Source organism: Triturus cristatus, chromosome 3_1, assembly GCF_964204655.1.
Source record: "Triturus cristatus chromosome 3_1, aTriCri1.1, whole genome shotgun sequence".
In the NCBI taxonomy this organism is placed as follows: domain Eukaryota; kingdom Metazoa; phylum Chordata; class Amphibia; order Caudata; family Salamandridae; genus Triturus; species Triturus cristatus.
The window spans coordinates 44601862-44618700 of record NC_140583.1 but is presented as its reverse complement, the minus strand read 5'-3'; the positions used below and the strand labels follow the sequence as shown (position 1 = coordinate 44618700).

The 16839-nt window shown below is 45.8% G+C and overlaps 1 protein-coding gene across 1 annotated transcript in view; it reads left to right on the top strand.

The window, feature by feature from the left end:
- Positions 1-16839, top strand: part of LOC146859663 (astacin-like metalloendopeptidase) — a 139011-nt gene that overhangs the window by 65043 nt on the left and 57129 nt on the right. The window contains exon 7 of the mRNA XM_085646725.1: positions 10009-10187. Within this exon, the coding sequence (XP_085502851.1) occupies positions 10009-10187 (179 nt within the window). The remainder of the gene's footprint in view (positions 1-10008; positions 10188-16839) is intronic.

Below are 16839 nucleotides of genomic sequence, written 5' to 3'. Positions count from 1 at the left end.
ACAAAATTCACTGCTTAGCGGAGTACCTACCGGGAGAGGACAGCGACTTTGCAGATCTCCTCAGCAGAAGACACCAACAAGTCCATGAGTGGTAGCTTTACCCGCAAGTCCGCCTCCTATTCTTCCAGCAATAGGGTCACCCAGACATAGACCTTTTTCGGCACAGCAAAATATGCCAAATGCCCAAACTTTACCTCTAGGTTCCGAAACCCACAGTCCAAAGGCATATCACTGTGGATGAGTTGGTCAGGGACATTTGCCTAAATTTTTGATGCTCTCCCACTGTTCTGTTTGTGATTCACAAACTTCGGCATATATCTCTCACCCTCATCCTAGTGGCTCTCACATGAGCACACCAAACATGGTTCACCACACTACTAGAACTCTCAGTAGTTCCACGCCAGGTACTCCCCAACAGGCAGAACCTTCTAACTCAAAACCAGGGAGAAGTAGGACTCCCAAACCCCAGATCTCTTAATCTTGAACTGGTCCCTGAGGTCTTAGAGTTTCGAAATCTAAATCTACCTCAACATTGTATGGACATTCTTAAATAGGCAAGAAGGGCCATTGCCTGAGACCAGTGGTTGAAGTGGGTGGTATTGGAGAGGCACAACATGCCCATACTTTTTAAATTTAAGGAAAACAGTTCCTCAACTTTCTGTCAAAAGATAACCGCCACTGAACGGTTAATTCCGAGAGCTGAAATGCTTCAGCTGCAGCATAAGGCAGGGAGTCTCCTGTGCTGTGAAACAAAGCGAGGGGCAGCCTTCTAGCCCGGGTGCCTACTTACCTGAAAGAAATGTAAATCTGCACAATGAAGGGGTCAGTTTGCAAATGGAAAGGGAGCTCCGAAGCTGATATTGGCTTAAATTAACTAAATCACTTGACGTATCCTGATGACACAGATTTATTCTTTTTGAGTGGTATTGGACAGGAGTTACCAGCTGAGCTGTGAAGTGTGTGCTTTTTAAAGGGCTGCAGGGGTCTGTGTTAGCCCGAACTATTCTCCACTCCTTCAACCAGGATTCAATTCTGTGGCTCTCTTGTTACAGATACAGACGTCTGCAGTGCATTAACTAATAGAGGTTTCAAAAAGTACGATAGTGTATTTCCCAATGATTAACTTAACTTGCATTTATTTTACATCTAAGCTATGTGTTATTTTATGGATCACTGACAAAATATCGAGAAGGAGAATATCGACCTACAAAAATATCTAGGAAAAAATATAGAATGTCAAAATATCGAATCCCTATCTCCAAACAGGTAAGTACAAAAATATAGAATCCAAAATATCGTTGTAAAAAATATAGTTGGTCAAAATATCGAATTTTTAAAATGTCTTAAAAGTAATGTAAAATTAATGAAATATTACATATAATTAAATAAAACATACTTAAAAATACTTAAATAACTTTAAAATTAATAAATAATTAATGTAAGTTAAAAAAAAAATGTAATACATATATATTAACGTTATATTAATTAAAAATATTCAATATTTTTCGCGTAGGATAGCGGGCGGGTAAAATTTACTATTACCACTCCAGTAAGTGCAATAGTAGGGAAAGCGTTGGATAGCGGGATGGCAAAAATTACTATTCCCACTCCAGAGAGTGCAGCAGTAGGGAAAGCGTTGGATAGCGGGAGGGTAAAAATTACTATTCCCACTCCAGAGAGTGCAATAATAGGGAAAGCATTGGATAGCGTAGGGGTAAAAATCACTATTCCCACTCCAAAGAGTGCAACAGTAGGGAAAGCAATGGATAGAGTAGGGGTAAAAATTACTATTCCCACTCCAGAGAGTGCAACAGTAGGGAAAGCATTGGATAGCGTAGGGGTAAAAATTACTATTCCCACTCCAGAGAGTGCAACAATAGGGAATGCGTTGGATAGCGGGAGGGCAAAATTTACTATTCCCACTCCAGTGAGTGCAACAGTAGGGAAAACGTCAGATGCCGTAGGGGTAAAAATTACTATTCCCACTCCAAAGAGTGCAACAGTAGGGAAAGCGTTGGATAGCGTAGGGGTAAACATTACTATTCCCACTCCAGAGAGTGCAACAGTAGGGAAAGCGTTGGATAGCAGGAGGGTAAAATTTACTATTCCCACTCCAGTGAGTGCAACTGTAGGGAAAGCGTTGGATAACATAGGGGTAAAAATTACTATTCCCACTCCAAAGAGTGCAACAGTAGGGAAAGCGATGGATAGCGTAGGGGTAAAAATTATTATTCCCACTCCAGTGAGTGCAATAGTAGGGAAAGCGTTGGATAGTGTAGGGGTAAAATTTACTATTCCCACTCCACTGAGTGCAATAGTAGGGAAAATAATAATTTAATATTTTATTTAAAATAAATTAATTATTAATACCCCCAAAGAAGTATTTAAATTAATTACCAATCACACAACATTTAATAATTAATTAATTCTAAATACCAATAATTGTTTTTAAAATTAAGTACCTATTATTAATTAATTAACAACCAATTACTTATCAATACCAAAAATTAATAAATACAAATAATACCAATTAATAATTAATTAATACTAAATTAATTATCAATATACAAAAATTATTTCAATAATTAATTATTTACAATTAAATTACTTCCCACCATATTCCCCTATAAACCCACAACCCACTACAAATAAAAAATAATACAATTAACATAATTATCACTTAAACAATAATACAAATTAATTACCAATTAATACAAATTATTAACCAATTATTAATTAATCAACAACCAATTAATTTCCAACACCAATTAATAATTACCTAATAACAATTAAATTACTTCCCACCCTATTCCCCTATAAACCCACAATCCGCTACAGAAGTAAAACGCAAAATTAAATTAAAAATACTTAATAATTCCTAAAAAAATTATTATTTCATGTACTGTAATTAAATTACTTCCCACCCTAATCCCCTATAAACCCACAACCCGCTACGGAATTAAATTACACAAAAATTAAATAACATAAAATTCATTACTTTAAAAATACTCAAACATACATTCCAAAATTAATACATACTTTTAACACATATACTAACACTTAAAACACTATATAAAAATTCGATATTTTTAACAACTATATTATGACTGTCGATATTACTTACTTCTATATTATTTAAATCGATATTTCTTACCTGATTTTCGATATTCTTCACCACTATATTTTGGCAATTCGATATTCTGTCCATTCTATATTAAAAACTCGATATTCTGTCCAGTCGATATCTTTTTTTCGATATTATGTCTGTTTACCGTTATTTTATATGTACATACCTGAAGATGAAAGACCGAAATAAATTACAGCATATTTTGTTTGCTTAGCGACACCTTTGACCTCAACCCACGTTTACTTGTCCGCTCCCATTCTACAAAGCATCACAGATCCCTTACTTTTTTTAATGCACTTCCACTGCTGCTAGAGCCTGCTTTGAAGTAAAGTGGAAATGATTTGTCCACTATTGTCATTCAAAAAGCATTCAATCAATCTATCAATCAATCAATCCGGGGGTTTTAAGTGCACTACTCACCCGTGAGGGTCTCAAGGTGTTGGGGGATGGGGAGGACAGCCAGTGGAGCTTCTGTAGGTGTTGGCTGATGTGCTCATGTTGGGGGATGCTGAGCATGAGTCTGGCTGTGGTGTTCTGTATCGTCTGGAGCTTGCGGAATAGAGACTTGTTGATGCCGGCATAGAGGCCGTTTCTGTAGTTCAATCTGCTGGTTATGAGTGCGTGGGTGACTATCTTCCTTGACTCGGTGTGATCCATTTGAAGGTTTTTCAGAGGATGCGGAGTGTGTGGAAGCAGCTGGATGCAACAGCTTTGACCTGCTTGTTCATGGAGAGGGAGGAGTTGAGTACGATGCTGAGGTTTCTGGCATGGTCCCTGGGGGTTGGAGGGCTGCCGAGTGCGGTGGGCCACCAGGTGTTGTTCCATCCTGATGGGCTGGTTCCGAGTACGAGGACTTCTGTCTTCTCTGAGTTGAGCTTAAGGCAGCTGATGCTCATCCAGGTTGTGACATCCTGCATACCTTCCTGGAAGTTGAGTCTGGTGGTGGTGGGGTCCTTGGTGACGGAGAGGATGAGCAAGGTGCCGTCGGCATAGGATACTATGCTGAGGCCGTGCTGTCTGACGTTGGCAGCGAGGGGGGCCATGTAAATGTTGAAGAGGGTTGGGCTGAGTGATGATCCCTGGGGTACTCCGCAGTTGATTTCCTTTGGTTTGGAGAGGAAGGGAAGTAGTCTGATTCTGTGGCTTCTGCCGGGGAGGAACGAGCGGATCCAGTTGAGGGCGGTTCCTTGTATAACGGCATTGTGTAGTCTGGCGGCGAGTGTGCGGTGGGAGACGGTGTTGAGTACTGCTGACAGGTCGAGTAGTATCAGGGCTGCGGTGTGGCCTTGGTCAAGGAGTGTGCCGATGTCGTCTGTGGCAGCGAGTAGTGCGGTCTCGGTGCTGTGGTTGCTGTGGAATTCGGATTGGTGCTGCAGAATCCGGATTGGCAAAGGCTCAAGATATTGTTTTCTACCTATTCCATTGACATACAGCTGGGTCAGCGTTTAATTCTGTAAGGCTACACCTAGCAGCCAGGCGCGGTGCGTCCATTGGGGCGTTGGGGCGTAGCGCCACTAAGCCACATGGACCCATTCACTAGTCGACCGTCACGCAGCACGCTAAATAAATTTAATTGCCAATGCCTTGCCTTGCAAACGTCTCGCTGAATGTATGCGGCCACTACCGGGACATGCCCGACTCAATCGGACTGCGCTGAAGCCAGGGGGTGGGGCTGGGCTGCGGCAGCTTGAGTGACAGACTCAGCTGCAGCAGTAGTACGCACTACCTTCCCCTTACTTAGCGACTGGCGGTGGCGAGGGACCTAAGGAAGTGTGCTGCTTCATACAGCAGCCAGGCAGCAGCTCCCGGGTCTCATAATGGGCGGAGAGTAACTGTGCCCTTGCAGCGCCAGGATTGGCTGAGACACCGAGGGCTGAGAAGGGCAGGCAATCCATTATTGGGTGCCACACGTGGGTGGTGGCACTGCTGCAGCCACACTTTGTGTGGCCAATCACTGTGGCTTCATGTGAAGCCATGCAGTAGTGATTGGCCATTTTGGGACGCTGTCGTGGTGACGTCGCAGGCTCGCAGTCGCAGCGCAGCAGTCAGACTCCCTCGTGTCACCGCACTGTACACACTAGACCTTGTGCCGGTCTGCTAACTTACTGGACTGCTGGTGGCTCACCTGGTCGTGTCGTCGTGTGACGTACACTGGTACTAGGTACTGTCTGACACGTCTTCTAGTGGACTGAACTCACCAGATCCTGAGGGAAGTAAGAGTCGGGCGTACCGGGACACATTTTCTCCTAATTTGTGTTGTGTTAGAGTTATTTTATTATGCAGAGTTTGCAGAGGCCTCCTCCTGTCCTGCTCTGTCAATGCCTGTCCTGGCCCCCGGCCCTTATATTCAATTACATAGTCAGGCTGGTACTATATACACTATGAAAACAAGTTGGGCAAAGTGAAGGCCTGCTGTCTTCCTGCTGAGGGCTAGTCGGCGACGGGGTCCGGGCAGGTTGCGTACTATTAAAAATTAAAATAAGTACATTAACCCTGAGAAGGCCTAGTTTGCCCTAAACGTCGCAGAACTGTTTCCCTGAGAGCGAGAGCGCTCCTACACCGGGAGGTCAGAGGAGTAGTCGCAGACCTGGCACAGTGCCAGTCCGCGTAACTCGAGGCACTTGCCTGGCTGTGCCACCTGTGGCTGGCAGCACCCGCTCAGGCCTACCCTCCAATCAGGCCCAGTGAGACCACTGTCTCACGACTCAGTCGCGAGATCTGCAGGCTGCAGCAGCAGCCCTCAGGGGCACAGCTGAGTGGGACTGGCATCTTGGCTGCTTTTATCACTCACTGTCATCTGAGGGGAGAGCTCAGCTTTGTAAAGGATGCCAGGCGCAGAGATCACATTTCGGACACGGACACCCTCAGGTGTGAAGAGCACAGGGCATGCCCTCACCTCACAAAAGGCCCGGCCCCTACATCTGTACAGCTCATCTTTGTGTGTCGCTGCTGAAAGGGCCGATGTCCAGGCACTGCAGTGACCGTCCCATTGTCGACATGCTCCCGAAGGCCCACTGCAGCATCCCATGTGCCAGTGTGCTGTAGAACTGTACATTCATTCTGTAATGCTGTGAGTCCACTGGCCCAGGTGGCTCTGAGGAGCGCACCTCAACAGTGCTGCCAGATCATGGTATGGCCCGCATCACGTGGGTGAGGGAAATAAAAGCTTCAAGGTGGAAGTTAGCGTCAGCCATAAAGCCAGCAAAGCGTCCAGTGTCTTTTTGACACCCTTGCCTCGCATCAAAGCACCACAATGATGATGAGTAGGGTGCGGCCCTCGGGGCACCGCTACTTATCGGGGCACAGCAGGGGCAATATGAGCTTGCATTACACAGGGCAGGGTCCGGGGGCCGCACCTATCTGGGTGAATTAGGGCTCCTTCTAGGAATGGGACCCTATCCACTCCCTAGGAACTGTTTGACCCCTTTAGCTATTTCTTGGAAGGATCTCAATACTCCTGTTATACATTGGATTCCATAGGAGCTCATATGCTGGACCTATACAAGGTTCCCACCTCCCCCCCTGTTTTGTAAGATTATGGATCATTAAATGTATCCAAACATGTTACTCTAAAGCTAAACAAATTCTATCTGTCCCACCAAAAATTCCCTCTACTTGTAAAAAAGGAGCTTTATTTGCCTTTTTAGGAAACATACCTATAGCTCACATATGTAAAGCACATGTAAAGCATCTACATTGTCTATACTGGACACATTTACAAAACATTACTGTGCAGATGTCATGGCCCGTCAACACGCTAATGTGTGGCAAGCAGTCCTATGTACAATATTTGCATTAACCCCTTCAGTGCCCGCCCCTTTCCCCGCCCTGTGCCGGCCGTTTCATTAGCGGGCGGGGTTTATGACGAGCTGGTCTCGTCATGGGCACAGCGCAACTGCGGCCCATGACGAGACCAGCTCGTCACGGGCATTGAAGAGGTTAATTGCAACCCACACAGGTTAGGGAGGAATACTGCATTACAGTCTATGCCAAGCATGTGTATCTATAGCCACTTATGCCTCAAACAGAAAATGCTACTTACCCAGAAAAAAGGCAATGTGTGGTGCAAGCTGCAGTCGCCTCCTGACAAGAGCCCTGACATTTGTTTTTTTACAAATCAAGCACTGATGTATAGATCTACCCTGGGTCTTTCACGTGTCTAGGGGAGCATAAGCTGCCACCTAACAGGGCCCCTAAGGAAGCTAGTCAGTTCCAGACTTCTCTTCTCTCTGAATGTTGACAAAATACGGGCTTGATGCGGTTTTTCATTCTTTCCATTGTTGGGCCAGATGCACGTAGGTGAGGGTTTCAGATTTCAAAACAGCAAATGTTTGTGATTCGCTATTTGGTGTTTGCAAACACCCATGAGGGAAAATATTGGTCGTAAATAGACCTAACTCATTAATATTTATGAGGTAGGTCACGGTTTGCGATCCATTGAGAATCGCAAAACTCACAGGGATCGTGGCCTGCGGGAGTCAGCATACCACCATGTCTGTGATTGCTTTTCAATAAATGTGCTCCTAGGGGGTGAGCCCTTGCCACCCGTGTTGCTAGGGGATGAGCCCCGGGTGCTTCGTGCTACAAGGGTCTCTGCGTTGAAATCTGGTTGTTTTGTGGGGGAGGGGGCGCCTTACCTCACTAAATCTACCCGTTTACCACCTCTGAGGAGGAGTAGGCTTTTGACGCATTCACAGGTTTACAGTTTGTTGTAAATCTGGGAATGTGCAAAATGTCATGTGTTATGTGGGAGCACCAAATGTAAATAAACCCCTGTATTTCTAAAGCTGTAATAGCCAAAAAGGGACCCACAACAGGAGCATATTGCTCCAGCAGAGACCAGCACCACACATGTCCAACCACTGGTACTGCAGCACCCTGTCATCGAAAATAATAAAGGTAGCAACATTAACAAATTAATGAGAAATACTGCTGAATTAAATTCAAATATTTTAAATAGTAAAATTATAAATATATATTTAATCTTAAAAAACAACTCAAACTATGTACAAGGATTCCATTCTTTTAGACTGAACACATCTTTGCTTTTGCAGAGGTGAGACTGACATAGTGGTGTTAAGAGATTGTACCGGAGTTCATATTTAGGAAGTAGCAGCCCTACCTCCCTGCACATAGAGAGCTGGCCATAAAATGCCTGCACCGACAAGTTCTCCTCTGTAGGAGAGCACATTTTTGGGCTTGAATATGCAGAGTTTTGGTTTCTTAAGAATGCATGTTGGTTAATGGAGAGTCAAACATGCTTTTTGTCAGCGTCAATATGGTCTCCATACTAAAGCTGGCAGGTCCTCTTCACTGCATTATAATTATAATGGCAAACCCATCACACAGCTCAGACATGACATAACGATGGCCTATATAAATCTCTGATTGCTCGTTTGCTTTAATCTCACTCTGGTGGATGGTTGGGCAGAGTGCCTGCTGAAGTGGCACGTGAAGCCTGCAGACCATGAGTTTGAAGCTCAAAAGATTCAACACAACGCTTTATCTTTCTGTACTTAAAAAACTAGTACCCCTGATCTGGGCAATTAACAGATCATCACCCACACTTGCCTAAACAACACTAGTCCTAACACCACTCACCAGCATCCCTAGGTCATGCCAGGAGAGACAGTTTGAGCCTAGTTCCTCTGCAGTGTCCAATGTATTCTTTCTTGCCATCTCTTCAGGACCAATCTGATTTTCCTAAGGTCAGAGATAATCTAGTGGCAGGCAGAGTTTTAAAGGTATTCTTAATAATCAAACTTTACCCTCTTCTTAAATTACACAGTTTGTAAAGTTTTCCAGCTTTAACAAGCACATTTTCTTCTACTTTTTAAGTTATGGACTTCTTCAGGCACATGTTTTTGAAGAGGTTTTCCTGGCACATTTTGTTTTTAAAAACAAACTAAAGGAAATGTATTTTCAGAACTTAAGTACACTTAAAAGAATCCAAATCCTTTCCACAATTTGTGCTTTTCCGCAATAAAAGAATCAGTTGCCCCAAAATCTCTCTCCTCGTTATCATGGTTTATGTCTAATTTGCGAGCTTTACATACATATCCTCCTATCCCTGATCCTACTCCCCATACTACTACATGCTTTGAACAGCCCACACATGCAATACAATTCACCAATAATAAAGAATGGCAAATACCACAACATTGTGGATCTCATTTACAAGCCCCTTGTGCTGTTGGTGTGTCACTTTTTATGACACTCCAGCAGCGCAGAGTGCAGACCCATTTCTATGAGGCCACGCAAAGCCATTTTGTGTGGCTTTTCATGGCCTCGTAGATATGGTGTAAGGCGATGCATCGTAAGTCACTGCGTTGACTTACACTGCATCAGGGAGGCATTCCATGGGCGTTGCAGCAGGTGTTCCCACACAAAACCCATAGGTTTTGACACAGTCCCAGATTTAAGATGATCTGTAAACCTGGGCATGTGTCAAAACTGTATGCATCCCCAGGACAAACGTAACGAGAAGGCATGTGTTTATTTCTCTTCATTGTTGCATCTCTCTCGGTGTGCTGCATAGAAAGAGGAAAACGCCTCAATGGAATGTTTTTGTGCAGGAAGGTGTTCCTTCTGGCACAAAAACAATCCTGCCAACAACACATGGTGCAAAGGTGCCCGCATTGGGCTAGGCACCAAATTGCGTGCTGGGGCTGGCTGACAGGACAGGAATGTACGGTATCTCTTAAATATGGTGCATTCATGCCTTTTCAAATTTGGCGCAGGGCAGCACATCAAAAAGACTTGCGGTAATGCCCTACCCCAAATCATTGTTTTAAATGAGGCTGTGAGTTTGTGTCCTGTGGAGAAGAGATCAGTTGCGCTTCTGCAGGACTGCAATCCTCACGTTTATTGTCTTTCTTCAGCTGCTGGTCCTACATTGGGAAGATTGGCGGGATTCAGTATGTCTCGTTGGATGAATTGGGTTGCATGTCGAAAGGCACCATACAGCATGAGATGAAACACTCCTTGGGGTTTCGCCACGAGCACACAAGACCGGACCGTGACCAATATCTGGACATCCTGTGGCGCAACATAGCTGAGGGTATGGATCTTATCCACTGTTGTGTTCTGTAACATTGTAGATTATGCATGTGTTACACAGATAATTCTCTGCTTGTCAAAGTATGAGGGGGATCCTGGAAGCAATGATGGGAAGGAGTACAGTATATCGCAGTTCATATGTTTCTTACCATCCAACACAAAACAGCAAACTCTTCTGATGCAGTTGCTGCAAACGTCACATGTATCTATGCTTTGGTAGCTTTGGATGTCATTGGCTACATATGAATACAAAGGCTTTTATTGATAATATTAATGATAATAATAATAATAATAATAATAATAATAATAATAATAATAATAATAAGAAGAAGAAGAAGAAGAAGAAGAACAACAACAACAACAACAACAACACATTAACCCCTTGGATGCTCATGACGGAGCGGTTCCGTCATGAGCATCAGTTGGGCTGTGCTCATGACGGAACCGCTCCGTCATGAGGACAGCCCCTGGGGGAAGCGCTGGCGCTCCCCCCCTGGGGCACCGATCGTGCCCCCACAGACGGGGATGGCAGCGGAAGAGTTTCCGCTGCCACCCCCGAGCCCCCCCACGCTTCCTGGTGACGTCAGCGCGCACAGCGCGCGCTGGCGTCATCAGGAAGTGCTCGGACGCCTGGAAGCCATTTGCTTCCAGGCGTCCATAGAGGAAGGTGAGTGGTGTTTGCTCCGGTGGGGTGGCGGGGGCCTTGTAGAGTGTATTGAGGCGTCGGGGGAGAGGAAAGAGTATTTCCTCTCCCCTGATGTCTCAATACAGGGCATTCCTGCTCCACGATCGCGCACAGCGTCGCGATCGTGGAGCAGGGATGCCCCACTAGACACCAGGGATGTGTTTTTTTTTATTTTGGAAGCGACCCCTTGGGTAAGGGTCGCTTCCTGGGGCCAATTATTATCTGTAGACTTTTCTGCCCCCTCTGGGGGCAGATCGGTGTTTTTTTTTCACCGTTTCTGCTCCCAGGGGGGGCAGAAAAGCCCACTAGACACCAGGGATATTAGTATTTATGTTGGAAGCGACCCCTTGGGTAAGGGTCGCTTCCTGGGGCCAATTATTATTCTGTAGACTTTTCTGCCCCCTCTGGGGGCAGATCGGTGTTTTTTTTTCGCCGTTTCTGCTCCCAGGGGGGGCAGAAAAGCCCACTAGACACCAGGGATATTAGTATTTATGTTGGAAGCGACCCCTTGGGTAAGGGTCGCTTCCTTGGGGCCAATTTATATCTGAAGACTTTTCTGCCCCCTCTGGGGGCAGATCGGTGTTTTTTTTTCGCCGTTTCTGCTCCCAGGGGGGGGCAGAAAAGCCCACTAGACACCAGGGATATTAGTATTTATGTAGGAAGCGACCCCTTGGGTAAGGGTCGCTTCCTTGGGGCCATTTATTATTTGAAGACTTTTCTGCCCCCTCTGGGGGCAGATCGGTGTTTTTTTTTCGCCGTTTCTGCTCCCAGGGGGGGCAGAAAAGCCCACTAGACACTAGGGATATCAGTATTTATGAAGGAAGCGACCCCTTGGGCAAGGGTCGCTTCCTAGGGCCCCTAAATATTTGGAAGACTTTTCTGCCCCCTCTGGGGGCAGATCGGTGTTATTTTTTTGCCATTTCTGCTCCTGGGGGGGGGGGGGCAGAAAAGCCCACTAGACACCAGGGATATAAATATTATTGTAGGAAGCGACCCCTTGGGCAAGGGTCGCTTCCTTGGGCCCCTAAATTTTTTGAAGACTTTTCTGCCCGGGGGATCGGTTTTATTTTTTCGCCGTTTCTGCTCCCACGGGGGGCAGAAAAGCCCACTAGACCCCAGGGAATTAGTTCAAATAAAAATAGAAGTGACCCCTCGCTTCCAGGGTGCAATTTGTTTTCTGCCCCACCTGGCACACAACCCGATTGACCATTTGGGTAGTGACATAGCATGTTAGAATGTTTATTGTTATATTTTTTGTGATTTCCAATTGTAATGTTTTTTTTTTGTTTACTTTTTTGTTCTAGGTGAAGGCTTTTCTTCTTTTCACGTTGCCGTTTTGTGGCTGGTGGTTCTGCTGTTTGTGTAGTTTGGTAAGAGACTTATTTTTGTACAATGTAAATGTGTTTGATTTCTCTGCCTGTTTTTTTTTTGCAAATGGTGTAATAATAGCAGTATGTTTGGTTTTTGAGTGTCAAAAACTTTTTGCATTGGTGCTCGATGTGTATTTTGTTGTCTTGTGAGTAATTTGTTTTTTTTTCTTCTTTCTAGTTTGATATCGTTGGTCTTTGCTGTGTCACTGCAGAGTTTATTTCTGGTGAGTGCAGCTGTCTCTTGTAATTGGATTGTATAGTTTTTGAGTACATTGATCTTTGTGATAAAGGTACACAATTCTTTACTTACTTGGTGTGCACATTGTTGGTTGTTGTTGACTTGTTTGTGCAGTCTTCCATCTTAGTAGGTATAATGGCTAGCCGCAGGATGACTGCTCAGCAGGTTGTTGGTTTGCTGTTTGAGTCTTCCTCTGATATTGGGTCAGAGACTGACTCTGCTTCTGAGGGAGAGGGGGCAGGGGAAGATTCTGGCAGTGAGTTTTCTCTCCGTATGGGGTCATCGGATGATGAAGATACTCTTAGTGCGGATGAAGTGCCTGTGTTAGAGGAGGAGACTGATGTGCCGATAGTGCGGCAAGAGGCATCTGGGCTGCAGCCTGCGGCTGCAAGGCTTCCCGTTGGTGTAGTGCGGCAAGAGACATCTGGGCTGCAGGCTGGGACTGCAAGGCTTCCCGTTGGTGTAGTGCGGCAAGAGACATCTGGGCTGCAGGCTGGGGCTGCAAGCCTTTCCGTTGGTGTAGTGCGGCAAGAGACATCTGGGCTGCAGGCTGGGGCTGCAAGTCTTCCCGTTGAAAGTGATGACCTCTGGGTTGCCCCTGGCATGGTGCAGCCGGAATTTCCTGAGTTTACTGGTGTTCCAGGGTCTAGAGTGAATACCGAGAACTTTTTGCCTGTAAATTTTTTTCAGTTGTTTATGGACGATGTGTTTTTGGCAGAGATTGTTGAGCAGACTAATTTGTATGCCGAACAGTTTTTGAGGGACAACAGTGCCAGTCTTAAGCCACACTCTAGAGCTACCCGGTGGACTCCCACAAATGTTGAAGAGATGAAGAAGTTCTTGGGTTTAACTTTTTTGATGGGCTTGCTAAGGAAGCCATCATTGGCTTCATATTGGTCTAGCAGTCCCTTGATGGCAACGTCTATTTTTCCGGCAGTCATGAGTCGTGACAGGTATTTGCTTCTGCTTCGGATGATGCACTTTGTAGATAATGGTTTAGCGTTGCCACGAGATCACCCTGATTGTGACCGTCTTTTTAAGATTAGGCCTGTCCTTGATCACTTTGTTGATCGATTTTCTGAGATTTATGCCCCTGGTAGAGAAATTGCAGTGGATGAGTCTTTGGTGTTGTTCAAGGGCCGCTTGGTTTTTAGGCAATACATTCCTAGTAAGAGGGCACGCTATGGAATAAAGCTGTATATGCTGTGTGACAGTAGGACTGGATATGTCTCCAATTTCAGGGTGTACACCGGTAAGGAATCTAGGTTTAACCTCCCTGGTTGTCCGTCCACTTTTGGAGTGACTGAGAAAATTGTTTGGGAACTTGGAAGAGGATTTTTTAACAAAGGCCACCATTTATATGTAGATAACTTCTACACTGGTGTACGGTTGTTCAGGGAATTGGCCAAAGTGGACACTTTTGCTTGTGGCACAGTCCGCTGTAACCGTAAAGGTTTTCCGAAAGAACTTGTTTGTCAAAAGCTTGTGCGGGGACAGTGCAGTGCGTTGCGTTGCCAGGAGCTTCTTGCTGTGAAGTTTACAGACAGGAGAGATGTCTACATGCTGACTTCCATCCATGATGAAAGCACTGCACCTGTGACTGTTTGGGGTCAGGTCGCTGAAGCGCGCAAACCTGTATGTGTTTTAGACTATAATAGGTACATGGGTGGTGTTGACAGAGTAGATCAGAGGTTGGAACCTTACACTGCTCTTCGTAAGGCTTACATTTGGTACAAGAAGTTGGCTATCCATCTTTTCCACTTGGCAATGTTTAATGCTTTTGTTGTGTTCCAGGATTCTTGCCATGAGTCAAAGATGACTTTTGCTAAGTTTCAGGAGTCTGTAATAGGCAGCCTTGTTGTAGTGGAACAGGCAAGTGTTCCTAGAGTTGGACTGGTGGAGGATGTTGCTAGATTGAAAGAACGCCACTTTCCAGATCACATTCCTCCCACACCCGCAAAAGATTTTCCCAGTAGGAGATGTAGAGTCTGTTGGCGAAGAGGTACGCGGAAGGAGTGTCGTATGTACTGCCCCGATTGTCCCTCTCATCCTGCACTGTGTCTCTCTGCTTGTTTTAGAGCGTACCACACGCGAAAAAATTTTTGGGAGGATTCTTGAGTGGTAAAGTGAACTGGCTGGTCTGTATTCTTTGGATAATTTGATTCTGTTTCAAGGTTGGTGTTAGTGCAATGTATTTAGTTGCTGATTTTCTGTTAGAAAATTTGTATCTATTTGCAATTTGTTTGTGTTTTTATTTTTTTCTAAAAAAATCCAAAATGTGATGGCGGTGTGTGTAGGCTTGCGCTTGGCTGTTGGTGTGTGTGGACTGGCACTTGGTTGGTGGTGTGCGTGGAATGGTGCTTGGCTGACGGTGTGCGTGGACTGGCGGTGTGCATGGACTGGCGGTGTGCGTGGACTGGTGCGTGGCTGGTGGTGTGCGTGGCTGGTGGTGTGCGTGGAATGGTGCTTGGCTGGCGGTGTGCGTGGAATGGTGCTTGGCTGGTGGTGTGCGTGGAATGGTGCTTGGCTGGCGCTGTGCGTGGACTGGTTCTTGGCTGGCAGTGTGTGTGGACTGGTGGTGTGTGCGGACTGGTGTTTGGCTGGTGGTGTCCGTGGACTGGAGCTTGGCTGGTGGTGTCCGTGGACTGGAGCTTGTCTGGTGGTGTGTGTGGACTGGAGCTTGGCTGGCGGTGTGTGTGGAATGGTGCTTGTCTGGTGGTGTCCGTGGACTGGAGCTTGGCTGGCGGTGTAGGTGGATTGGCGATTGGCTGCCGGTGTGCCTGGACTGGCGATTGGATGGTGGTGTGCCTGGACTGGCGCTTGGCTAGCGGTGTGCGTGGACTGGCGTTTGGCTAGCGGTGTGTGTCGACCGGTGCTTGGCTGGCTGTGTGTGAGTAGTGACTTTCTGCTGGTCACTACACACACTGCTAGCTGAGTGCCACTCCACGCAATCCTTCTGCCTGTGTAGTTGCTGTGTCTGGATTGTGGGCGTGTGAAAGTGATGGGCCCTTGAATGGCGCTGTGTGCCGGTGTGAGTTTTGTTATGTGATGGGCCCGCGGCTGGCGGTGTGAATGGTTTTGTATGTCTCACACGTATGAAAGGTGTATGAATGGCCTGTAAAGAGGTTGGTGCCTTGTCGTGGCTTTACAGCTCACGAGCTGTGAGTCAATGGTTCAGTTTCTTGCCCTTTCAATTATTACCAGTGCATTTCATTTTTTGTGAAATCACTTGGTAATACAATTTTATCTACTGAACCATCACTCACCCTCGTGCCAAATCCAACCAGTATGTGCGTGTGCTTGCGGGTTAGATGACTGTGCAGTAATATTTGTTTTTTTGAAGCAGGGTGTACCTTGTCCCTTTTTGGTGATTTTTGTACTGTGTTGCTTTTGTACCTGGTGGTGCGAATGGTCTTGTTTGTATCACGTATGAAAGGTGTGTGAATGGCCTGTAAAGCGGTTGGTGCCTTGACGTGGCTTTACAGCTCACGAGCTGCAAGTCATTGGTTTGGATTTTTGTGAATTTAATTATTGACAGTGCATTTCATATTTGTGAAATCTCTTGTTAATAAAATTTAATACACTGAACCATGACTTGCCCTCGTGCCAAATCCAACCAGTATGTGTGTGTGTTTGAGGAATAGATGGTTGTGCAGGAATCTTTTTTTTTTGTTTCTCTGCCAAGGTACACTTTCCATGTAAGAATAACCCACCAACTGTAGATATTGTCGAAAACCTTTGGGAGTTCATGGTGATGTCTCTCTAGTGATTTGAAAAATATTTTTTATCCCCATTGTCCTGTAAACCTCAAATTGTCTGCCACATTTTCTTTGCAGTATTATTCCTAAATTCTCACGCTGTAGTAACAATAGGTAATCTGGTTATGCAAGGGGGGTTACTTTTGTTTTTTGCCCAGGGCTCGGCGGCCATCTAGGGAAACCTACCAAACCCAGGCATTTTTGAAAACTAGACACCCGGCGGCTTCCAGGGAGGTATGGCTTGCGTGGATCCCCCAACGTTTCCTTACCCAGAATCCCCTGCAAACCTCAATTTTTGCCCAAAAAATCACTTTTTTCACACATTTTGGGGTGGGAAAGTAGTGGCATCACCGGGCTCACACAAATTTACCACCACCCAGCGTTCCCCCAGGTCTCCCGGTAAAAATGGTGCCTCACTTGTGTGGGAGGCCCAAGTACCCGCGGCAGGCAAGGGCCCCAAAGGTAGTGAGGCCACCTCAAGATGGCCTATCGCCAAACCACCTGGTTTTGCAAGGGGGGTCACTTTGGTTTTTGGCCCGGTGCGCGGCGGCCATCTAGGGAAACCTACCAAACCCAGGCATTTTTGAAAACTAGACACCCGG